We start from the raw sequence: 26340 nt of genomic DNA on the forward strand, positions 1-26340 counted from the left end.
CGTGACTAGCATGATTAGAATATTGCTAGCATGATTAGAATATTGCTAGCATGATTAGCATGTTGTAAGCATGTTTCTAACATGATTAACATGTTGTTACAATTTTCTTAACATGATTAGCAAGTTACCAGCATGATTAACATGTTGCTAGCATATTTCTAGCCTGCATTAACATGTTATTAACGTTTCTAGCCTAATTTAACATGTTTCTAACATTAGTATGATGTTAGCATGTGTCTAGCATGATTAGCAAGCTATTAGCATGTTTCCAACATGATTAGCTGTTGCTAGCATGATGTTAACATTAGTTTCTAGTATGATTAGCAAGGCACGAGCATGTTTTTAACATGATTAGCACGTTGTTAGCACTTTTCTAACATGATTAACGTTACTAGCATGATTAGAATATCGCTAGCATGATTAGCAAGTTACTAGCGGGATTAGCATGTTGTAAGCATGTTTCTAGCATGATTAACAAGTTATTAGTATGTTTCTAGCATGTTGTTACAATTTTCTTAACATGATTAGCAAGTTACCAGCATGAATAACATGTTGCTAGCATATTTCTAGCCTGCATTAACATGTTATTAATGTTTCTAGCCTAATAAACATTTTGTCAACATTAGTATGATGTTAGCATGTTTCTAGCATGATTAGCAAGCTATTAGCATGTTTCCAACATGATTAGCTGTTGCTAGCATGATGTTAGCATTAGTTTCTAGTATGATTAGCAAGGCACTAGCATTTTTCTAACATGATTAACGTGACTAGCATGATTAGAATATCGCTAGCATGATTAGCAAGTTACTAGCATGATTAGAATATTGCTAGCATGATTAGCATGTTGTAAGCATGTTTCTAACATGATTAACAAGTTATTAGTATGTTTCTAGCATGTTTCTAACATGATTAGCCGTTATTAGCATGTTTTTAACATGATTAGCACGTTGTTAGCATTTTTCTAACATGATTAACGTTACTAGCATGATTAGAATATCGCTAGCATGATTAGCAAGTTACTAGCGTGATTAGCATGTTGTAAGCATGATTAACATGTCACTAGCATGATTAGAATGTCGCTAGCATGATGTTAGCATTAGTAGCCTGTTCTTAGCATGATTAGCAAGTTACTAGCACGTTTCTAGCATGATTAACATGTTGTTAGCATGTTTCAAGCCTGATTAGCATGTCACTAACATGACTGTAGTTGCTAGGCTTGGTTGGATAGATTTTAGTCTCAGAAGAATAATAATAACTGTACGTTTAAATAGCATTTCAGTAAGTTGATTATAAAACTTAATAAAGATTAGGGGTGTAACGATACACCAAAGGCACGATTCGGTTCGGTTCACGGTTTTGGAGCCACGGTTCGGTTCGGTTTCTGTTTGCTGTGGGGTTAGGGTTGATGTCATCTTAACAGCAATGCTAAGGAACAATAGATTCACTTAATAAAAAGAACAACTAAACTTTTTCTTTATTAACTTTGCCAACCCATTTTAGTACAGTCAGGATACCTGAGTAAGTTAGTGAAAATTAGACATTCACTTGTCCGAGTCAAAAATTTACTTGTCTGGGGCAAAAAAAAAATGCCTTTTTTGCTGTAAATTAATCCATTCTGAAGCAACATCACTACTCTATAAGGTCTTACCTTAATCTGAATATTTGTGATATTTGCCTTAAATTGATTTCTAGGACACTTTTTAACTTTATTTTCCTAACCTTACTAACTGTATGTGTCATCATTCACATCAAATTCTTAAATTTTATCAATACATCAAATTAGAATAATTAGACTCTGTATGGTTGCACAAATTAAATCAGTATCAACAAACTCCATCTTTCCATTGCACAGGAAAAACCGGGCCTGCAATGAAATTGACATTTAACTGTATTTTCTTTAGACTGTTTAATGAAGATAAGAGGTTCCAAAAAATGCATTTACACAGTAAAATTGCAAATACATAAATAATGTAATAAGATTAATGTTATACTTTTAAATATAAATATAAAATATTGGAAAAATGCAATACCTTTAAATATAAAATCGAACCACCAATAGGTGGCAGTAGTCCCTGTCTTAATGAGCGAGTCACGGATTCAACCATAGATGGATTCAACCAGTTCGTTCACTGACTCGATTCATTAAAAAAAATGCTAAATCATTCAGTACTGAAATACCGCTGTGTTGCTCGGAGATTCACGGAGGTTCTGCTGTTGCTTAAGGTGCGTTCACACCGGACGCGAATGAAGCGGCAAGCGCGAGTGATTTACATGTTAAGTCAATGCAAAGACGCGAATAGCCATTCTGCGGCGCGAAACGCGCGAATACGCCTTATTCAGCCAGCCGCCATTTTGAATCGAAAACGAGGCTGTGAGGGATAGCAGTCCAGCAACCCCCAACTGTGGCTTATTGTTGCGTACCGGTATGTAGATTGTATAACCGTAAAATAATACGTCATTTCACATTTTTCCACAGGACAAAGAACTCCAGAAAACGTGGATTGTTCGACAGGACATATAACCTAACTTTCAGGTAACAATATTGCATTTATTTAAGAAAATGACTGTGGAAAGACTGCTAATTTCTAATGTGAGCATGTTTATCTTCCTTTAAACGCTTATACAGAGTTTTTCAAATGATGTTATATAGATTAAAATGCTTAATGCGCGAGTTCAAAAATCTGAACTTTGGCGATCATCCGCGCCGCGTTAACCAATCAGGAGCTTGCTCTAGTAGTGACGGAGGCAGAAATCCAAAACAACAATGGCGGACAAAATCACCGTTGCTGTCTGTGGTTCCTTGGAGCTGTACGATCCATTTCACTAACCAATGAGATGAGTTGTGGGAGGGATGTTGCGTCGACGTCATTAATTTACCTACAACCAATGAGAAGGCATGTGGGCGGGGCGACACGTGCAGCCCCACCCCAGATTCAGCCCCGCCTCGATCTGCAGGCTGCAGACAGGTGCACTTGGCCGAAGTGGCTGTTTGCTCCTTTCGGTGTTTTCTTGGTGGAAGATGAGGCAGCGAAAACAAGATGCGAAGACGGAGGCTCAGCAGCATTTACGGCGAAAGCTTATGTTAGCTGCAAGGCGAAAAAGAACAATAAAGCGACGTGGAAGCCGGATACAGCGAATGCAGAAACGTCTTGTAATGTTGATGATGTCTGTTCTGATGCAAGAAGTGCTCTGCAACGGTTGTTTATGCAGCAGCAATATTTGTAATATATTACATTAATAAATCACTTGAAAAGAAGCTTTGTTTTTATGACCGACACACAAGTCTTTCATCTAACTTGGTATTACATTAAACTAAATGTTGCATATACACTACTGCAAAAAATAACTACACAGTTGTACTTCTAGTATAATTTTTAATGCTTTTATTTAGGTACAGATACAGGTACAGTGTATGTTAACAATTTATCAAGGTGTGTTGGTGAGTTTCTGTGGGGTTTTTTGGACGATGTAAATAAACTTATACATCAGATCTCATTTTTATAGGATCTTATTTGCATTTTTCCAAATTTAAATACGAGTAGATACTAATCAGACATGCATTTAAATGTTTTCATCACATATCTGTAACAACAGTTAATAGTGTAACGATTACTGAATAGGACCTGATTTACACAGGACACAAAAGGTGCCCCATCAGATAACTATTTAAGTAATGTGCCCATCAAAACGGAATTTCCATATAATATCTGCCTAATGTAAGTGTCTTCTCTGGGCACCGCTTTGTCCATTGTGCGTTTTTATGGCTTTGTACTGCGCCCGCAATTTCTTCAACTTGTCTCGAACTTGCACTGTGGTGCGCTGGATATTTAGCTTTGCGAGTCCAGCAACGATGTATTTTATCACGTCTTTGTTTCTGCAGACGCCGTCAACCTGGCGTTGTATATTGTCCTCGGCCCAAATACATAGAAGAGCCCTGTATTAGTAATACAGCGAAATGCGCATCGTACCGCAGACACACTCCGCCTTTCACTTTGACCACGCCTCAAGCCCCGGCTGGCCCGCTTTGGCCCAAGGTTTTCGTCGGGCCGAAAAACCTGGGCCATTGGCCCTGAGGAAGCACCGACGAGGCACGATCAAGCCCCGGAAGTGACAGTGGAAACGCGACTGGCTCTGGCACGCACTAGCACGCCCGCTTTTGGCCCGACAGTGGAAACACGGCTAGTGAATTTGGACAGCCTACCCTTCTTTCTGTTCCCTCCCTTCCCCGTTGCTCATATCCTGTCGCCTAGCAACCGTGACAGCGCTAAGCAAGAAGTAAGGTTATCTGTACTGCACAAAACAAAATAACTACACTTTCATCCCTAAAAGCGTTAAAAACATCTTCAATCACTAACAAGAAATTAGCTGTGTGTAAGGGGATATTCACACAGGCAGTAAGAAAGAAGCTAGTTTACGAAAGTGATGTTTTTTAACATATATACATACAAACGTAAAAAAATAAGCTGAACGCTAAAACCAAACGCCTAACTAGACAACCGCTGTAAAAAAATATTTTTTGAAACGCCAGTTTTTTTTTAAAACTTCCATCATTACTACCGCTTGCTTCGTCCGCCATTATTTGAAAATTCTGGAAGCGCTCTGCCGAAAGGAATTATGGGATAGGTAGGACGGGAAAGGATCCACCAGACCCATCCTTCAAATTCGGGGAAAAGGAGGACGTATTTGGGGGCCGCATTTGAAGGATCCTATGAATTTGGACAGCCTTCGTCGCGGCGCTGTTACGTAACATCCTTCAAATGAGTCCTCCGAAGGATGTAGACCCTGAATTTGGACACAGCCCGAGTGTGATCGCTCACTCAAGTCACATGACATGACATGACATGCACTTGGAAAATACTAACTTTAGAATACAATATTTAGAACAAAATTTAGAACAAAAGCTCATCATTACTAATACAATTTAATAAAATGTGATAAAATAAAGATGTGTTTAAATTGGTTAAATTAGTTAGAGACAAGTGACGTCAACCTTAACAATAGAGATCGCTAAGACATGTGACCAAATGGGCGGCAACCTCTTCAGAACGCAAAGAATTATGGGTATGTTTGGCCCGGCTGGCATAGCAGGCTATAATCTGGCATGAAAATAATGAAAGATTAACGTGGAAAACAGAATATAATCCTACAAAATGCAGCGGGCTAAAGAAAACATTGTCGGACCATACCGCCTTAAACTAAATCCTTATGCAAAAACGAGATATGACGAGAAAATAAAGGGAATCAAAGGACTGGATCCTTACGAGCAGAGCGACTGGTCAAGGGACGTCAAACTGTTGCCCAACTTCCAGCACCCATATATATATACAACTATATGATATTAAGTGTTAGTGCATACACACACGAAGTTGCGATAATCAGAACTGTCCTATACAGTGATTCCATTTAAGTTGCGTGGGGCTCAGCAGCGCACCAGCCAGAGAAGAGTCATGGCAATGCGATGCTTGCACATATCTGTAACTTATCACCCACAACCTACCCTCATACATTTCCAGTTCTTTTCTATGGATTCTTTATAATGTAAATGTTTTGATCTAAATGTATTAAAATGTTAAATATGTAAAGAAACGGAAATTAAGTTGGTTGTTACTACTGTTCAAATTATGTAATTGAGACAGAATTTCATTCAGTCTTTTGTATATTTTATTTACAGAGATGGCTAAAAATCATTAACGTTACATGTGAGAAGAGACATTACAAAATCTTTTGGGAAAAAAATAAAATAAAACATTTACATGTTAGATGTGAGCATGGTGTATAATTCTAACACGATGGCTTCACAACAATACTTGGACACATATTGGTCAAAGCACAGCACACAACTACAATTTTATCCAGCAAAGTCTTTAATGTTTTTAAAAAAAGTATCTTTTGCTCACCAAGGCTGCATTTATTTGATAAAAACAATTAAAAAGAGTAATATTGTGAAATATTATTCCAATTTAAAACGGCTGTTTTCTATGTGAATATATAGTAAAGTTTAATTTATTCCTGTGATCAAAGCTGAATTTTCAGCATCATTACTCCAGTCTTCAGTGTCACATGATCTTTCAGAAATCAGTTTAATATGACGATTTGATGCTCAAGAAACATTTATGATTATTATAAATGTTGAAAAGTGTTGTGTACAAAATTTTATTAAAATTCTTTGATGAATAGAAAGTTCAAAAGAACAGCATTTATTTAAAATAGAATATTTTCTAACATTGTAAATGTCTTTACTGTAACTTTTAATCAGTTTAACTTGATGAATAAAAGTATTGATTTATTTTATTTCTTTCCCCCAAAAATAAAATAAAATTCTTACTGACCCCAAACTTTTGACCAGTAGTGTTTAATGTTACAAAGCTTTAGATTTAAAATAAATGATGTTCTTTTGAACTTTCTATTCATCAAAGATGTTCACTTCAACACTGATAATCATAAATGTTTCTTGATCATCAGATCGTCATATTAGAGTGATTTCTGAAGGACAGTGTGACACTGAAGACTGGAGTAATGATGCTGAAAATTCAGCTTTGATCACAGAAACAATTTGGGTCTCCTTACTGCGGTTATCCATGCCATTCGTCGCCTTTTTGTCACCTCTAAGACATGGCTTGTAAATTAATTTTTCCACGCTGGAAAACAATAAAAGCATATTCCGTTCTTAAGCTTTAAGCCACTTCTATCGTGAGAACGACTATTGCAGTATATAACACAGCAGGTAGACGGAATCTTGAACTCTTCCCTCCATGCAATCAAGTCTGGCGCCTAATGTTTGTGCCGCGGATTCCCAAAATGCTTTGCGTTCCCCACTGAGAATACGTCATGATGACGACACATTAGCGATCCTTATGGGCAGCAGTGGGCGTGAGAGTACCGCGGTACGCCACGAGAGTTTCGCGATACGTATCGTGGTTGGTGTATCGCGATATTTCGGTTCGGTTTGTAATATCGTTACACCCCTAATAAAGATACATATCAGGAATAAAGACATTACGCAAAGTTACTAAAATATAAATGTCTATTTATAGCACAGACACACAATGTCACCAAAAAAGTAGAAAATTGTTCAAGAAATTGTTTCGTCCACAAAAAGTTTTATATCAAATATGTGATTTACTGATTATAATATAAATATTTTATACATACATATACACACACTTTCTTGAATATATGGTCTCCACCCATAGCTAAAGGGACTCAAAAAAAAAAAAAAGGACATCACGTTGCATTACGAGTTGTGTCAGTAGTTGAATCATACGCTATTATAAGACATACCTAAACACTACGTGTAATTTCATGATTTAGAGCATTAAGAAAAGCAGACGCCAAAAACAATCACTTACCAAGGTTAATCCTCATGTAATTAGCAAAGGTAGAAACGATTGAGGGAAAAAAAAGAAAACACAGCTTGCAATAAATTGTCTGGTTTTAAAAAGAGGGTCACATGGGCAGAGGCCACAAAAGTCAGGACCGCCTATTATTGTCCAGGAAAGAATGTATTTACAGGTAAATAGGTGTGGTTTCAAGAATGTGCTCTGACACTAATGCGCTCATTTCCTCACTAGTTACAGATACTCTTGACACAGATGGAGCTCACGACTGGGTATCAGGATCGCAATGTCCTCAACTTCATAAGGTATTTCAATGGATTGTTTTCTATTATTATATTGCTGTCATGCCAACACATTTCAACGACTGGGATCGATCTATTTGGACAAAGTCTTTGTGAGTTTCTTTTAAAAGCAGTACCTCTGTTAGACTACATTTATGGCAAGCAATGAATGCTACTAAAGTGTTAGACTACAAAATCCTGCTAGTCAGGTTTGTACAAGATACAAGCTCATATCGCTCTTATCAGCAGGGTGCTAGTTTAACATTTGACTAGGAGTACTTGTTAAGTTTTTTTTGACTGTACTCTTAATTTACATCTACATTTATACTACATGTCTCTCTCTCTGTTATTTGAGCAACAAGGACGTTAATGTCACAATGAATCAAAAAGCCATTGGAAGACTTGACTTTTTTTTTTAGAATCTGGAGAAATAATTTGGAATGTTAATAATTGCTGTTAATATAAAAAGGTTAAATGATAAAGTGTAACAACACCACATAATATTTTACACAAAACACATGAAGGCAAAAGCATTTTGTGGAAAAAAAAAAAAAGAGAGACAGGAAAACTAATATATAATATATAACATTTTTGGCTTTATAAGGCCAGGTATATGAAAATGAGGAGAGGGGAAAAACATTTGTCTGTACAAATCTGTACATACAGTGCCTTGCAAAATTATTCATACCCTTCATTTTTTTCACATTTTGTTTTGTTGCAGCATTATGTTAAACTGCTTTAAATTAGTTTTCCCCCACATCTATTTACACTCCATACACCATAATAATGACAAAGCAAAAACCAGATTTGCAAATTTTACAAATTTATTACAAATAAAACACTGAAATAAGTACATTGCATAAGGTACCTTTACAGCCTCAAGTCTTTTTGGGTATGATGTGACAAGCTTTGCACATCTGCATTTGGCATTTATCTGCCATTCTTTGCCTCAACTTTTCACCTCTCAAGCTCTGTCAGCTTGGATGGGGGCTGGCAGACATTTTCTAGAGTCCTAGTTGTTCCAGTCGTCTTCCATTATGGAGAATGCTTCTGTGAACCTTCAATGCAGCAGACTTTTTTCTGAACTCTTCCCTAGATCTTTGCCCAAACACAAGTCTGTCACTGAGCTCTACATGCAGTATTGACCTCAGGACTAGGTTTTTGCTCTGATATGCATTTTCAGCTGTTAGACCTTTTCTGAGAGGTGTGTGCCTTTCTAAATCAGACTCAGACTCATTCTCATCAAATGAATTTGCCACAGTTTAACTCCACCCGAAGTGCAGTAACATCTGGAAGCAATATGAATGCTCCTGAGCTAAATTTCGAGTGTCCCAGAAAAGGGTATGAAAACTTATGCAACGGGATCTTTTCAGTTTTTTATTTCTAATAAATTTGCAAAGTTGTTACAAACCCGTTTTTTGATTGATGTGGAAAAAAAGTAATTTAAAGCAGTTTAACATAAGGCTGCAACATAAAATGTACCAAAAAATGAACACTTTCGCAAGGCACTGTATGTCAACACTGCCTTCCAAAAAAAAAAAAAAAAATGCTTTGACAACATACTTTTGAAAACAGGTTTTTATCTTATATCCTGAGTTTCAGAAGTGTATACTTTTGAAATAGAACTTACAATAAAAGCAATGACTGATCTGTGAATGGCCAGGCCTCATTTATCTTTTATGATCTGCCATCTTTTATCTGCATAGATGTGTTTGATCATTGTTTGTGTAAATTGGGTGATGATTTTAGGGTCAGTGTAGCATCTAATTTCATTTAGCCAATTCTTAAAGTCTGGCTTGTTTGTCGGTTTATTGTGGGAACTCTAGGATATAATTTTTCCTCTTAAATATGCCTACATGTCTTACCATTTAACTGTCAAGGCATTCCTGGCATTTTCTTATCTTGGTTGATGAATGTTTAACAAATATTTTCATTAAAAGCAAAATGTTCTCACATCACCTCCTTTATATCCTTTTCCTTCATAGTTTAAAGCAAACATATTATCCAGGTCAACTGATATATTGCAAAGTTTACTGAAGTTTACTTTTAGTAGGTTTTTACCACTGGCTTTTAGATTATTGCAGAAAGCTATAGATCATAAGATCTGCCAGCAGCAAAAGGTTTATGATTCTTTTACGGTTTGCTTATCATGACAATCTTGATGAAAAAATGAACATCACATGCATTTTGAAACACAAATGCAACCAACAGAAGTAATAAAAAGCTAAACGTTGGCTATAAACTTATTTAACAATGTTTAAAGGAACACTCCACTTTTTTCGGAAATAGGCTCATTCTCCAACTCCCCCCGAGTTAATAAGTTGAGTTTTACCGTTTTGAAATCCATTCAGCCGTTCTCCTGTTCTGGCAATATCACTTTTAGCATAGCTTAGCATAGATCATTGAATCCTATTAGACCAATAGCATCACGTTCAAAAATTAGGAACTACACTCCCATTCCACTTCCTTGACTATTACGCCGGAATGGGAGTGTAGTTCCTAATCTTAGCGGCCTATAAAATCGCAGCTTTACATTTTCTGCCGGTATTAGTACACGATATAACTACAGAAGAGTCAAGTTTTAAATAGGACAAATACCGAAACTCGTTGGTCAGTTTTGAACGTGATGCTATTGGATTTCAAAATGGTAAAACTCAACTTATTAACTCGGGGGGAGTTGGAGAATTAGCCTATTTCCAAAAAAAGTGGAGTGTTCCTTTAAAGATCTTTCACTGTTTAACCATGCTTAAACCTCCACAAACTCTTTCGGTCTTTATTTCAAACACAATTTTCTTCTTGAGAAATCATTCTGATATTCTGATTTGCTGTTTCTCTGATGAATAGAAAGTTCAGAAGAACACCATTTTATCTGTAATAGAAATCTTTTGTAACATTTTAAATCTTTATCATCACTTTAAATCAATTTTAAGCATCCTTGCTACATACAAGTAGTAATTTCTAGTTTAGTGTACAACAGATTTCAGATAAATGCTGATCTTTGGATCTTACTATTTATCAAAGAATCCTACAAAAAAAAAAGTACTTAACTGTATTAAATATTGATAATAATACTAATAATACAAAATGTAAAAACTATTCCTGAGCAGCAGATCAGCATATTAGAATTAAAAGGAGTAATGATGCTTAAAATTCAGCTTTGATCACAAGAATAAATTACATTTTAAAATATATTCAAATAGAAAGCAGTTTAAAATAGTACAAATATTTCACAATATTACTGCTTTTGCTGTATTTTAGATCAAATAAATGCAGGCTTGGTGAGCAGAGAGAATTCCTCAAATTAAAATAAAAATAAAAAGCTTGCTGTAGTGCAAATGAAAATGCATATTAATAAAACGTAATAAATATATGGCAGCATATCAGGCCAAACATCTTTATGTTTTGTTTCTCACGTTGCCAAATTCATTCATAAGAATGGTCTTTATTTCTGCCTTGAGTAACAAAGAGATATTTATTTCAACAGCGACATCATTTCTTCCTTCATTGTCACTGAAAGGGAAGCAAACAGAAAATATACCTTTATATTTTCTGTTTGCTTCCCTTTCAGTGACGATTTCTGGTCATTGCAAAGCCTATTCACAATGCTCTTCCCTGTGTATGTGCATTGGCCCATATTTGTCATCCATGTGCCACAAAAAAACTAAGACAAAAACAATGTTTATACAGCTAATTTCAAACCAAAGCACATAATTATCTTATTGAAACTTAACAATGCTCGTCACAAACATGCCCTACTTCATGTCTAACTACACTCTTAAACAAAGGTGTTTCACAATGCCATAAAAGTACCTTTTTTGTCTAAATGGTTCTATAAAGAACCTTTAACATCTGTTTCACAAAAGGTTCTTTGTGGCAAAAGAAGGTTCTTCAGATTATAAAAAGGTAAGAAAGAGATGGTTTTTGACCATTTTTGATGGTTATGGCATCGCTGTGAAGAACCTTTTAAAGCATCTTTATTTTTAAGCATGCAGCACTCCGTTATCAAACAAAGTAACAATCACTCTATACCTTAACTTTTGATGCATATTAGGGCTGCACAATTAATCAAATTTCTAATCGTGATCACGGTTACTGATGCCACGATTATGTAATCATTCGCAGAGCTGAGATAAGACAAGCATTTTAAGTTAAAAAGTGTAGAAATTGTCAATTTGTTTTGAAAATGACAGATCGTTACGCTTCTTCCTTGGCTGGGATCGTTTAGAGCCCTCTGGAGCGGCGTTTAAACCACATTTTGGAAATTCAAACTTGGGGGCACCATAGAAGTCCACCATAGGAAGAGAAATCCTAAAATAAAAAAATAATAAAAAATTCTTATATTAATATAAAATCTTATATTAATGCATTAACTAAGGTTAACTATGAGATCTTACATTAAAGTGATACCTATTGGTCTTTATAATTCTTTTTAACTTTATACATTTTGTGTGTATTGCTTTATTGTATTTAAATGTTCAGTTATTTTTGTTATAAGAAAATAGTACTGAACCTTTGAATTAACTAATATAATAATAAAAGCATTATCAATTAATCGCAACATGAAAATTGATAACGGCATATTTATTTAAAGAAACCAAACACCATGTTTCGTTGATATTTGTGGCAACAAGAAAAGCAATAAAAGTTTTTCGGGAAGAGTATATATATATATAGTCTTGTTATTGGGCATGTGACTAAGTTGTGCATGTACAGAGCGCTGACTGTACCGGAGACGTTCAAGTTTACTTTCGGTTTCATTCTCTGCTATCTTCAGTGAGCGGTAAACAGTGTTGGTCATCTTACTTTAAAAAAGTAATTAGTTACAGTTACAAATTACTTCTCCCAAAAAGTAATTGAGTTAGTAACTCAGTTACCACATTGTAAAAGTAATTAGTTACTCAGCAAAGTAACTGCGACGTTGTTTTTTATGTTCTATAACGCTATTACGTTCTATAACATCTTTAATATCAAAGATGTTTATATTAACTGATTGAAAAATAAAAACACTATATACATTATTATAGAACATTTGGTATTTATTTGAGCTCAATAGATTGCAGCCTGCTATTCATAAGATTTGAGTTGCTTGAGGCAGACGTCGATAAAGTCTTTTTTCCTGGGCATAGCGTGCGTGTAACATAAACATTCTTGCCTTTAATTTCAATTAACGAGAAGTAGTGCAGGTACTTCCAGTTCGCGAACGCTACCTTTGAATTTCCCCGGCTCGTCGCCATTGTCACTCACGCTGTCTTGTGTTGGTAGTCAGAGCGTGCAGTGACTGAGACAGCGTGAGCAGGGCACCGCCCACCCAGCCAATCATCATCGCATTTGCAACGGTGTCATCATCCCCACCCCTGCTCTCTCCAGGCAGCTGATGTGTAGCCAAAGCATGACACCTCGTGCTTTATTCAACCAAATTTTAGTAACGCGACACTTTACATTCTCAGTAAAGATAACGGCGTTGCAACGATGGGAAAAGTAATTAATTAGATTACTCCGTTACTGAAAAATGAACTCCGTTACTAACGCCGTTATACTTAAACGGCGTTACTGCCAACACTGGCGGTAAATGTGCGTGCTTGAATGTAAATGAATGTATCTTTCCATTAGGTCTGGGTAAAAAATATCGATTCTCCGATTTTAATCGATCTTCAGTTTAACGCAACGATATCGATTCGGGAAATCCCCGAATCAATTCTTAATGCACGTGCTTCACGTAAGAGGATATGAATATTCACCTCTAGTCCTGAAGGTGTCACTAGTGTTCCTGCTGAGAGAGTTTTCTCAACCGCTAGTGATCTAATCACAGCGCAAAGGAGCTGCCTTAGATCAGATCAGAACATGTTTATCAGCTGCTTTTTTTTGCAGAAAAATCTGCTGATCAAAAATTATTAGGCTGTAGTTAAGAACTGTTAGCTTTATGGACAATTAGAAAGTTTTGTATACGCAGACAAGGGCTTTATGATGGGCCTGTTTTGAAAGTTTTGAATTTAGAAAAAAAATGTATTTCTTAAACATGTTTGAAGTTCTTAATAGATTTCACTGTTGCACATTTACAGTCTTTTTATTTTTTTCAGTAATGTGCATTTTGCAGTTTGTTTACATGGTGTACAATGGATGCACATATTTATGACTTCTTGTTACAGTGTTCATTTAAAATAAAAGTTGTTTAAAATAAACAACTGTGTGCACCCTATTATTAATGTAGATGTGTATTTCAGTAATAAACTTAAGTAGGAGAGTTCCAGTTACCAGCATTTATATCAAAATATGGATCCCATGTCTGCAAAACTAACATTTTAAATGAAATATTGATAGCTAATCGATATCGAATCGAAATCGAATCGAAACCATAAAAATAAGAATTGAATCGAATTGCCAAATTGGTCACAATACCCAGCCCTACTTTCTATACCCGTCATATAGCAATAATGTTACCGCTGTATGTCTGATTGTTGTCATCAGTTCATGTTGTAGTTCAGTTCATATAGAATGAGGAGAAACGGTGCCTGTGTAATTCACATGCGTATGTTTAGCGCCATTTTATCGCATCGTAATTCTAAAGAACGCATATAGATGTTACAGCCCTAATGCATATGATGCATTTTACATTAAAAACATTGTCACTGTTTATTGTCATTTGTTTATTGTCACTGTTAGACAGCAGGAGGTGTATTTTCAGCTCTGACCAATTTTCTTTTTGTGTTTTAAAGGTAAACTGAGACCAAATGTCAAACCAGCACACATCAACAGCAATCATGATGGCCGTCATCTGGTCACCGGGGATAAATGACAACTTCCCCCATGATGAGACCCTGCAGTATCTGCTCATTCTGTGCTCCAAAGTAGCTCTGAACACATTTGTTTTGTCTTTCTGGAGGCATAGCATTCTCGAGTCACTCCTGGGGCTCTGCAGTGTCTCTATGTACGTGGCAGACGTGCTGCTGGTCAGTGCGGTCACCACTGCGTGGCTCTTCAAAGAACACCTACCCACCTCCACCTCAATGTGCTTCATCCTAGCTCATGGATCAGCTGTCTACGCCCTGCTTCCTTTGCCCGTTCTCATTGCCGGGGCGTTTGACTACGCCAGCTACCCACACCTAGATACCAACTCAAGCTCTCGGCGCAGGGCTCTAAGTTACTGCATTGTGGTTGTGCTTCTGTGGGCATTAGTGTGCTGTTACACCTACAACTACACAGATACGCAACCTATGGAGACTTACAAAGACAGCGCCAGAGTCCTGGTGTGTCATGTTTACGGATCTAGTGTAGTGTTTCAATTCAGTATGCACTTATCTATTGCTGTGTGTGTCATACTCCTGCTTTATTTTAGGAAGACAATCGGTTGGACTAGAAGAGCCAATGAACTGGCAGAGCTGAGAAACAACGCATTTGCTTCCGAGAAAGATCAAAATGTCCTGGACGATCAGGTTGGGGAATGTGGAACTACTGAAATTCAAGAAAGTTCCCCTCCTCTCTTTGTCAGCCTGACTCTAGGTTTTGCTTTGAACTGGATGCCCTACCTGTTGATGTGTTTGGCATGTGCCTTGGTGGGCTTTGTGGTGCCAGCTTATGCCAGCGTCAATCTTCTGTGGATGGCCTGCGTTAACAGTGTTTTAGTTGGCATCGCCTTTTGGTTTAGGAGTGACAGAACTGGACCTTTAGGAAAATTCCCAGATGACACTTGTTTGTGGAACATCTACTGGCACTTGAGCAAAGGAACTTTACCCACTGTGGACGCAAAGCTTACTACAAGATTATACGTAGTGGTACATAAGCCCACTGTGCCTTTTCAAGAGATCTAAAATTTTTGAAGGCTGGCATGATACTCTGTCTTGCAATCATACATGTTGATATGTTGAGCAAGTTGAAATCTACATCTGTTGCAAACATGGAGAGCTGCTTAGTAGTCGCAATGAAACAGAAGTAGTGACAGATTTTCTTCTGTGTGACGTGCCAAAATTACTGGGGAAAAATGTATGAAGAGCCAATTTTATCCAATGATTGGATTTTGTTGTGGGTTTTCACTCAAAAATGATGGAAGAGTTGATTTAAGCAGATTAAATGACTGGAGATGTCTAGCATACGTCACCAAAGAGAAGTCATTTTGATTAAGGCAAGACGCTGCAGTACAAAAATCTAAAAACTGGATGAAGCCTCTTTTTTTTTTTTTTTTTTTTTTTACATATTAGAGTCAAATGTTTTTACAGAGGGGATCTCATTTTGTCACTTCATAATTCAGAAAAAACTTAGACAGAAAACAATATATTTTTACCATTTTTGGGGGAATAAAATGTTGTCTAAAAAATCAAGCAAATTATATATGAACAAATCCCTTTGGTTTTTTTACAATTTTACATCATAAGGAATAAAAATGTAAATTAAAAAAAACATATTTTGAGAAAATGGCCTTTAAAAATATGCATTGTAATTGAAATCTGTTGACACAAATAGATAAAGTGCTATAAAAGAAACACTTTCTTTCCACTAGTCTGAAAAAACACTTTATGAAACATCTCAAAAACAGTGTTTTTGCCTGCAGTGTCTCTTAAACATTATAACTGGGTCAAAAATGTTTACAAAACGAAATGCATACATGGGCATACAGTGAAATCTATGCAAAATACTCAGAATTCAAATTCTAAGCCACTACCACAAGTATACCTCACAAAGGATGCAATCCCACAATGCACTTCCACAAGCTAAATGAAAATAATCATAATGAGAAATTATCCAACATGCCAGATAGGTCAAGAGAAATGCTTAAAATTCAATTTCACAGAAAAAAGCATCAATAAACATTTGACCATTTTTAATATCTGTGTGTTATGCATGCATGTATACTACACCATGTCTGCTACACAAATACTTTTTTTCCCAGGAATATCTAAGCTGCAAAATTGGATGTAACGTTGCACACTAAAATAATTTTGTTTACATGCATATTGCTTACATGTCGAGGCTATACTATTGAAACAGTATTTTAACTGATTGGCCCCATTAACTTCCATTGTGTGCCTTATTATGACACAGAATTTTGCCTTGATTATTTATAGGGTTCGTCTGGGAAATTTTGGAAATATTCCGAATTGGAAACGTACTAGGAATTTATGGGAAAATTTGGGGAAATTGATAAAACTGTATCATATACAAACATAAATGACATGCATGCAATACAAATTTTAAAAATGACATTTTTGGATTTTGGGGGGAGGGGGGGGGGGGGCATCTGTGATGCTTTTTTCAAGATTTCTTAATAGAAACTTCAGAACGGTGTTTATTCAAAATAGAAATATTTTCTAACAATATAAGTCTTTACTATTACTTTTTATTTATTCAACAAATCCTTGTTAAATAAAAGTATTAATTTCTTTCAAAAAAAGAGAACAAATACTGACAACTTTTGAACGGTAGTGTGTTGTTAAAAACGATTTCTATTTTAAATAATTACATCCTTTTTTAACTCTTTATTCAAAGAAACCTGAAAAAGCATCACAGTAATAAAAAAAAATGATAATAAATCAGCATATTAGAATGACTTCTGAAAAATCATGTGACACTGAAGACCGGAGTAATGGTTAATGTAGAATGTAATGGAGAATGTTCAAAATTCAGCTTTGCATCACAGAAATGTGTTATATTTTAAAGTATATTAAAATAGAAATCCATTATTTTAAATTGTAATACCAGTAATGCCGCACAATATTACTGTTTTGCTCTGTATTTTGATCAAATAAATGAAGGCTTGATGAGCAAAAGAGATGCAATATTTAAAACCATTAAAAATAGTAAAGTGTCCAAACTTTTGCTGTTCTTCTGTATAACAGAAAACTGGCTAGCAGGAAGAGCATCACAGTTTGAGCTAGCTAGCACATGACACCTAGCCTCATAATTTCTCAATGAAATAGTACTAAATTTTTCATATATGATTTAATGGCTAGTTAGCTACTGTATAAACACTTTTCAGTAATTCAATAGATCAAATATATGTATAATATCAAAACCTTCAGAGAATATGCAGGAATTCCCCCCTAAGTGGGATTGTGTGTGGGGGAAGGTCATTTTTAGATGTTTGTTTTATTATTATTTTATTCATCATCTCACCTAAATGTTTGTTTAGTGTGTTTGTTTTTACAACGGTATAATTTAGTTGCTGGTATATTACACACAGCACAAGGGAGTTTTAAACATAGTTTTTGTAATATTAATGTAATATACATGAATACTCACCTAGATGGACATTTTGATATTTTGTGTGCAGGATTTAAGAAAAGATCTGTGCATGTTATGGAGGAATATGCAGTGCATGTTGGGGGTGTTGCTAGGGCTGTCGCGATAACCGCAATATCGCAATACCGCGCTATTGACGTGCATAACCGCAGAGGAATGCAACAACCGCAGCAACCGCGATATTTGCCTGTTTTCTTTTTTCCTAAGGATTTGCCCTTCTCACTTAATGCCTGTGTGCTGAATATTAAATTAGTAATAAGTTAGTAATGATAACATAATGTGTTTATTATGAGGCTCAGTAGATATGCACTTAACATGCCTAAACAGACAGCGAATGAGAGAGAGATCGACTGAGCATGTGCGATTACCTGCGTCTGTATTTTAGATCCAGTCAGGTATGTATGTGAAACTAGCTTGTCATGTCCATGGAAAGTGAAATCTCTGTCTTAACATCGATGCTCTGCTGGTCAGCTGAGCCTTTAAAAGTGGCGATTAAAGTTGAAATGATTTTAACATCGTGTTTCATTACGTCTCTCTTTGAATAAATAAGCGTTTTTGAACGTATAGTTGAATGAACGGATTAAAGACTTACTCAAAGATAGTCTCTTGCCTCCATCTTGTGGCGTAACAATGAAACTGCACTGACTGACAGCTCGCCTAAAACACGCAGGTGAAATACTGACAGAAAGTCTCTCGTCCAGTCAGACTCGAGGGTGCGCGCTAACTGTTATATACACGAAGATTTCAGATGCAAAGCCTCTAAGTATGTCTGACATTTTTTCTTCAAAATTTGCATTTCTTTCTGGCTAGGTTTCTATGTAAGTACTGTTTACTTCACTTCATATATCAACGCGATTTGGTTTCGGTTTATTGATTTCTGAATATGACCTTACATTGTAACAACCTACACACAATTATATGGCGGTAATACCGCATACCGCGCTACTGAGCCACACAAAATTACCGCAAGGGAAATTTCTTAACCGCGACAGCCCTAGGTGTTGCCTGCACTAAGCAGTGTGTAGGGTAGAAATTCAGCTGAAACTATTTTTTTTTTCTCGACTACTAAATTCCCATATATTCCAGTTAATTCCCGTGGAAAGTTTCCAGTCTTGAACATTCCCGGAATTTTGCAACCCTAATTATGTATTATTTTCATTTATGTTTTTATTAAAGCAGAGACTGAAACTAATTTTTGCAATACCATTATGCCAAATATGCGACTGATTGAGCTCAACTTGAACCTTTTGATTGATAAGAATTACAAAAACTCTTTCAAAAGCCAAGTCATCATTATTCTAAACAAAAAAAATGCAGAGGGGAAAAAATATATAATGAATTCTGATTATAGGTTTATATATATATATATATATATATATATATACACACACATACACACACACATATATACATATATATAGATCGTTGTAAAAAAAAAATTATGAACTGAAAAAGCATTTTCCTAATATTTTCATGAGAATCATCTAAAGGCACCAAGACGAAGAATGTTGCTATACAAAACACAAATGAACATTAATCCAGCAGGTAAGACAGCAGACAACAAATACAACCAGGATACAAGGGGTAAGCAACAATATAACCCTGTTTTTGAATCTGTGTCATTTGTCCCTTTAAGGATTCTCATTTCTATTGTATGCAAAGGCCATAAAACTAGACACAGCATCCCACAAAAGGTCATGAGAATATAAAACCATTGCTACTGCTTAAATATCTAAACCAACCTCTAAATTTAACTTCAGCATGCAACTCTTCCATTTGGTTTGTGTGTCAGACATAAATGACACAAATCAAATTGTTGTCAACCTTGTCAGTTAATCACTTTCAATAATTATTTTAATTGTATAATCGTAATAATTATAATCTAATAAAGATTATAAACAAGAATTTCTCAAACTGAAATGAAGTGCATGATTGTGTAGCAGAGCTATAAAGCATCAATATATTTCTCTGCTGGTTTTAGTTACATCAGAGAAACACATTAAAATAATGTGGAGGAAAATCTAAGGCTAAACAGGGTTAGCACAAATGTCAATGCGACTCCAAACTGAAATTACGCTAATCTCAGCAAAATATGCTTTGTGAGAGGTGTGTAAATTCCTGTTATGATTTCTATACTTGAGGTCTTACTTTTATTTAAGGGTCAATTTATCACAAATTGATGACCATTTTTGATTTCTCCCTCTTCTTTTTATCTTTTCTCACCTCACCTAATGAAAACAACTCATCTACAAGCATGATCAAGTGTATGTCATTCATGAACATAATTACTGTACAATACTCTGTTTTATTATTTTGTTACACTCAAATTCTCTTCGTTTCTAAAAACACACGAATAAAGTATGCTTTTACCCAGATTTGAACTGTCCCTGGTTTTGTAACCAGTAGAATCTCAACATTTTTACAGCAGAACGCTGGGATAAAGAGTTACAGTGCACAGCATAAATGAATACACCCCCTCTGATTAAATATAAAATATGTATTCTCTTAATGATCACTAATATATAATCAAAGAAAGATGGCAAAATGTAAATGTACTACTGCATTTCTCACTGTACTCCTCTAGCAACACAATAACATTTTGGATGCTGTTAAATCCGAAATTATTGACTTGGTCTCATGAGAGCAGAGTATGGATTCCCAGAAGTCTAAATTTTGTAAATATGGGTCTTGGAATAAACTAAATGAGTTTATTATGCTTTGGCTACAGTAGGTAGTTCTGGTGTCAATAAACAAGGCTGCATCTTACTCTGTGAGATAAACAGTCACTCTTTTCATAGCTTTTGCCGGCTCTAAAGCACTTGCATGGTGTTCCTCTTTTTTTTTCTAGCAAAAACTCACTCATCACTAAATGAAAGCATAGTGAAGACCTCATTTATTTCAGGGGCCTTTTACAGCTCCGTTGTTTTTGAATTTCTGATTTACTTCTGCTATAGTTTCACACTTAAAACAATAATTTTGTGTTCCTCTTGTACAATTGTCCTCTTGTATGCTAAGAAACAAATCTCCTGACAGTTCTCTCTCGTGGTTTGATTCTGTCAGCTATTCTGTGGGCTATAACACTTTTAATTGTCAACAAATGACTTATCTTTAAAAGTTTTGGTTCAACATACTGACCTGTTGATCAACTCAACCGATTTTATTTAGTAACTAAGGAGGGTTTACTCATTTTTGCAACACAAAATTGTATTACTTTGATAAGAAAATCATATTTTCCTGAAAAGTTTTAACATTCTTCTTTGGTAACCTATCAAGTAGACTTGCTGGAATATTATATCTCCAAAGAACCCTAACATGTCTTCTAAGTAAAGAGTTATTGTTGAACTTGTTAAGTTTCAGAGGGGGTGTACTCATTTATGCTGTGCACTGTATAAAAATTCCAAGTTCCTGCCTGGTCCTGTGCCAGAGATAATCAACTTGAAAGTGAGGGATAGTTATAAAATCTGCATTCTTTCACATATACTTGAAGAGACATCTTGTGGTAAATTTTGTGCAAAGTTTTTATATATTTGCATGTACATTAAAAGGAGTACACTTTCAAAACAAAACATTTACAGATAATGTACTCACACCCTTATTATCCAAGATGTTTCTTGAGGAAAACATTTCAGGATTTCCCTCCATATAATGGACTTCAATGGTGCCCCCGAGTTTGAACTTACAAAATGCAATTTAAATGCAGCTTCAAAAGGCTCTAAACGATCCCAGCCGAGGAAGAAGGGTCTTATCTAGCAAAACGATTGGTCATTTTCTAAACAAACTGACAATGTATATACTTTTTAACCTCAAACGCTTGTCTTGTCTATGTCTATGTCTGCGTTTTTCCGGTTCAAGACAGTTTGGGTATGCTGAAAAACTCCCATTTCATTTAGAATAAATTACATCAATCACCCTTTACAAAAAAAGGTAAAACAGTGTAGTAGTTTTTCAACAATTTTGAAGTTAAAGAAGAAAACGAGATGGGAGTTTTTCGACATACCCCAACTGTATTGACCCGGATTACACCGACTACGCATGCGTATCGCAGAGATGAGAAGAGATGAGCATTTGAGGTTAAAAAGTATATAAATTGTCAATTTGTTTCAAAAACTACAGATCGTTTCGCTAGATAAGACCCTTCTTTCTCTGTTGGAATCGTTTAGAGCCTTTTGAAGCTGCATTTAAATTGCATTTTGTAAATTCAAACTTGGGGGCACCATAGAAGTCCACTATATGGAGATAATTCCTGAAATGTTTTCCTCAAGAATCATAATTTCTTTCCAGCTGAAAAAAAAAGAAACAAACCCCTTGGATGACAAAGGGGTGAGTAAATTATCTGTAAATTTTTGAAAGTGAACTAATCCTTTAATAATGTGTTCGGTCCGCCGGGAAACAAAACGCATACTGATTTACTCTGCGTTTTGCTAAAATGTGCCTATGCAGACGCCATTGTTATACACATATGCGACGTACGCGAACAAATTACTGACTTACTGCTTGTTCTCCCTCTTCTTCGTTATCTTTCAATGCTGGTTATTTCAATGACGGACTTGTTGCACGCCAGTCTGTTGTTGTGGGGGCGTTTCCACGCACCGAAACGTGACGCTGACCGAAACGAACTGTGATTGGTTGATTGACATGTCGATCAAACGGTCTTATGGGCGGGCCTTGGCCAATGAAAGCTGCCATGAATTCCAGACCTTCAGCCGTCAGTCTGAAGGTCTGGCTATGCGAGACTACAGCATGCATGACCGTAGTTACTTGTGGTTGGCCTGGCTGTGCGTCACTCAGAAAACAACAGGCCAATCAGAGGAGAGGCTCATGAATATTAATTAGATGGGCCCAAATCGACCTGTTCTTGACAGAGCTCCTAAAAAAAGGAGCTGTAAAATATATTGAGATGGATTTTGACACTTATACCACAAATATATATTCTTAAGAACATCAACAACTAAAATAAACCTCCAGAAATGTGTACAATATGGGACCTTTAACATCCGCATAATCCGATTCTGGTACTCTAAGTAAATAATAAATAAATGCATACTTTTTTAAAGCAACCAACTTAATTTCTGGACCACTTGAGATAGAATAACCCTCGAAAATCAAGCATTAAGAGTTGCAATTAAACCTGCTCATATGGTTCAGTCTCTAGGCATTTTTATAAATCAAGCATGGCCACTTTGACAGCTCACATACCAGATTTACTGCAAAGATGGCACAGAAGCGCTTCTAAAGTGGCATTAAGGTGCCTTTATACAGACTGTTTACTGCTGTTCACTGTTCAGAGGTTGCACAAAGTAATTTACACTGCACTTACAGCTCTATACTTTGAGGCTGAGGTTAGTCAGAGCTGGCGTAATTTAGCTGGCTTTTTACACCTTTACACTTAAAATAGCAAATGAATGGGTGTCTAAAGACACCGTTTATGCACTCTAATTCAATCAAATGCAATTTATGCTATTTAGGTAGTCAGCAAGTTTTTGGGAAAAAAAATAAAAACAGGCTGAGTGTGATTTAGTGTCAGTTAACGTTAGCTAATCTGCTAATGAAAACAGTGGGATTTGAACTTACTTGTCCTCCAATGGAGACGTCGAAAAACACTATCGGGTTATTGGGGTTTGAAGGTTGAACGTTCATGGTTGGTTTCAGACGTATATCACTCCAGACAGCAGAAATATGAGCTATTACTGTTTCTCAATTCTCACACCATGAGTTTCATAGGAACGATTCAAAATGTTCGCCTATGACGTCACTACGGTGACCAGGAGAATTTTGTACGGATGCAGCCGAGGGACAAATTCATCGAGACATGAATCCAGCTGCATTTAAACCTCAGGTAGAGATGTTTGTACACTGAAGGTTAAACTGTTTTATCGGTTCCTAAACTGGCATTCTGAATCTCTATGGTTTGTACTTCACTCATCGCAAACGAGTGTGATTGGTCAATCCTGACTTCGCTGATAAAAGTAACAGATGACACGTAACCGCTTATTTAGCGTTATCATTATTATTTATTTTTTTCTAGGGGTGATTTTATGCAAAATTTGTCTAATATTTTTATTATCACAAGAGGAAGAAAATATTTCGATACCATCAACTTAAATCTGGAAATATCTTTTCGTTGCTTCCAAAAGAGGTGATTATTAATTAATTGTATCAACCCATTTGGAATAGCTTTAACCACTTGTTGAAATACTTTAAAAGGGACGGGAAAGTTGTGAACACGCAAGTCTTCATAAGGCAAAATGTTTCCACTCTCATAAAACATATCCATAACAAAATACATTGCCCTCCACTGGTATTGGCACCCTTGGTAAATAAGAGCAAAGAGGACTGTGAAAATACATCTGCATTGTTTATCCTTAGTTTAGATCTTTCATTCAAAAAATTCACAAAATTCTAACCTTTCCTTTAAGTAAAATGATGGAAATTGAGGGGAAAATCTCATTATGAAATCTCTAGTTCACTTTGGCCACTATTATTGGCACCCCTAGAAATTTGTCTAAGTAAAATATCTCTGGAGGATATTCCCATTAATATTACAATTGTTTTAGCACACCAGGGTGGCTAGGAGTATAAAATTGTCCAGTCATGACTTTCTGTTCCACAGGATTATAAATATGATACAATGTCCTTTTTTTTTTTCAAATTTTATATTAGATTTATTGATATCTTTGGAAATTTCATCACTAACATCCATAGAAAGAGCAGGGGCTTATGTAACGTTATTTGCTGCCTCTAAGTGTGTATCCTACGTAGGGGGTAACAAATCAAGTCAGTTTAATTTGTATAGCACTTTTCCCAATACACATCGTTTCAAAGCAGCTTTACAGAAAATCATAATATTGATGTTTATAATATATTAGGCTAATATGGTAATGTCTTAAAGTCGCATGTAGCATATTAGAGCTGAGCGAGACATCATAACAAATCAGAGAGAAAGGACATGTGAATTACTTTTAATAAAAGGACAAATTCCAGAATTCAGTAGCATAAACGGTGCCTTAGTGCCTCAGATGAAGTAGAAAAAACTAGAAGCTGTACTGCAAGGTACACTGTTACTGCCATCTCGTGGTCAAAAGATCCGTCAAAAGCATCTGGTTTTACAAAAGGTGACAAGCAGGTCTTACTTTTCATTTAAGGGTCAATTTATCACAAATTAATGATTTTTAATTTTCCTCACCTCATTTTTTTGTCTTTTCTCACCTAATAAGAACAACTCATCTACAAGCATAATCAACTGTATGTCATTCGTGAACATGATTACTGTACAATACTGTTCTGTTTTATTTTGTTATGGGTAAATTATCTCTTCATTTCTCAAAACAAACGATTTGAACTGTCCCTAACCAGTAGAATCTCAAAATGTTTACAGCAGAATGCTGGCAAAAAGAACTTACAGCGCACATCATAAATGAATACACCCCCTCTGGTTAAATCTAAAATATGTATTTTGATCACTAATACTACTCATAGAAAGATGGCCAAATTTATTCTTAATAAAAACAGAGAAATATGTCATTAATGTCTGTAAAATAAATAACTTAGCCAATTTCGTTTAAATGAGTGATTGCAGAAATAAATACACCCTAGATTTAATTCAACAAAGTGTAATATTCTAGTACTGAATATGTCCTCCAGAATCTATGTACAAGTTCGTGACGATTTGTCCTGTTTAACTCCTGGAGGACAACCTCCTTAAATTCCCTGGTCTTTAATGGGGAAAGATTTTAGATTAGCTTCTAAAAGTAGTTATTTGACATGTTTTTAGGACCATTAAATCATTTAAGCCTTCTAAAAAGTATCTAGGATTAAAGATTTACTTTTTCAACTTATTATAAATTACTCAAAGTCTTTAAAAAATGGAAAAGGACAAACTGTTTGCATTTAGTCAGATTGTATTTCAAAATAATTACGCACTGTACAATTTATTTTTTTAATGATACATTTGTTTCCTCCAGCAGTTTTTTTTAATGCTAGTTTCAAACACCTAGATCAAATCTGGAAACTGGAATTCCAATCTCATATTTTTGCTACAGTGGTGGAGTCAACCTATGAACACAATGAAACACAATAAGGCATTGGGTTGGGGCAAGTCACTTACATATAAAATTTGAATATAATTAAAATGTATACAACTTAATTTATTTTCAACTGGCCAAATCAGTGTTTTAAAAGTGTATTACCTTTATTTAAGTTCATGCAAAGTGCTGCTGTTTTATAATTACGGTTTACATATTGGTGAAGAACCAGTAGTTATATCATATTTTAAATATAAATGTGCCTTGTAAGAATAATGTATTAATAAATCTAATTTTCACTTTAAATTATATTTTGTATTCCAAAAAAAGTGTTAATGGGTTGTCACAAGGTTTTCTTACCTAATACATTCAATTAAATTAAAGTTGTTATGGTCATACATTACCTAAGGTTACTAGCAACATGAGAAGAGGGAAATAAATGTATAAAATAAGCAGAAAGAATGCACTGAA

The 26340-nt window shown here is 35.5% G+C and overlaps 2 protein-coding genes across 2 annotated transcripts in view; one reads left to right on the plus strand and one right to left on the minus strand.

The window, feature by feature from the left end:
• Positions 1-23584, minus strand: part of ppih (peptidylprolyl isomerase H (cyclophilin H)) — a 45868-nt gene extending 22284 nt beyond the window's left edge. The window contains exon 1 of the mRNA XM_073819317.1: positions 23420-23584. Coding sequence (XP_073675418.1) covers positions 23420-23485 — 66 coding nt within the window. The 5' untranslated portion in view covers positions 23486-23584. The remainder of the gene's footprint in view (positions 1-23419) is intronic.
• Positions 7572-16769, plus strand: LOC141287596 (probable G-protein coupled receptor 160). The gene is made up of 2 exons (XM_073819756.1): positions 7572-7642; positions 14332-16769. The coding sequence occupies exon 2, from the start codon at positions 14347-14349 to the stop codon at positions 15421-15423; it is 1077 nt and encodes a 358-aa protein (XP_073675857.1). The 5' UTR covers positions 7572-7642; positions 14332-14346; the 3' UTR covers positions 15424-16769.
• Positions 23585-26340: the final 2756 nt, after the last annotated feature.

The sequence above is a fragment of the Garra rufa genome, chromosome 15 (genome assembly GCF_049309525.1).
Source record: "Garra rufa chromosome 15, GarRuf1.0, whole genome shotgun sequence".
Lineage (NCBI taxonomy): Eukaryota > Metazoa > Chordata > Actinopteri > Cypriniformes > Cyprinidae > Garra > Garra rufa.

Excerpts from the sequence above, each read along its gene's own strand:
- LOC141287596 (XM_073819756.1), top strand. The coding sequence starts at position 14,347 with ATGTCAAACCAGCACACATCAACAGCAATCATGATGGCCGTCATCTGG.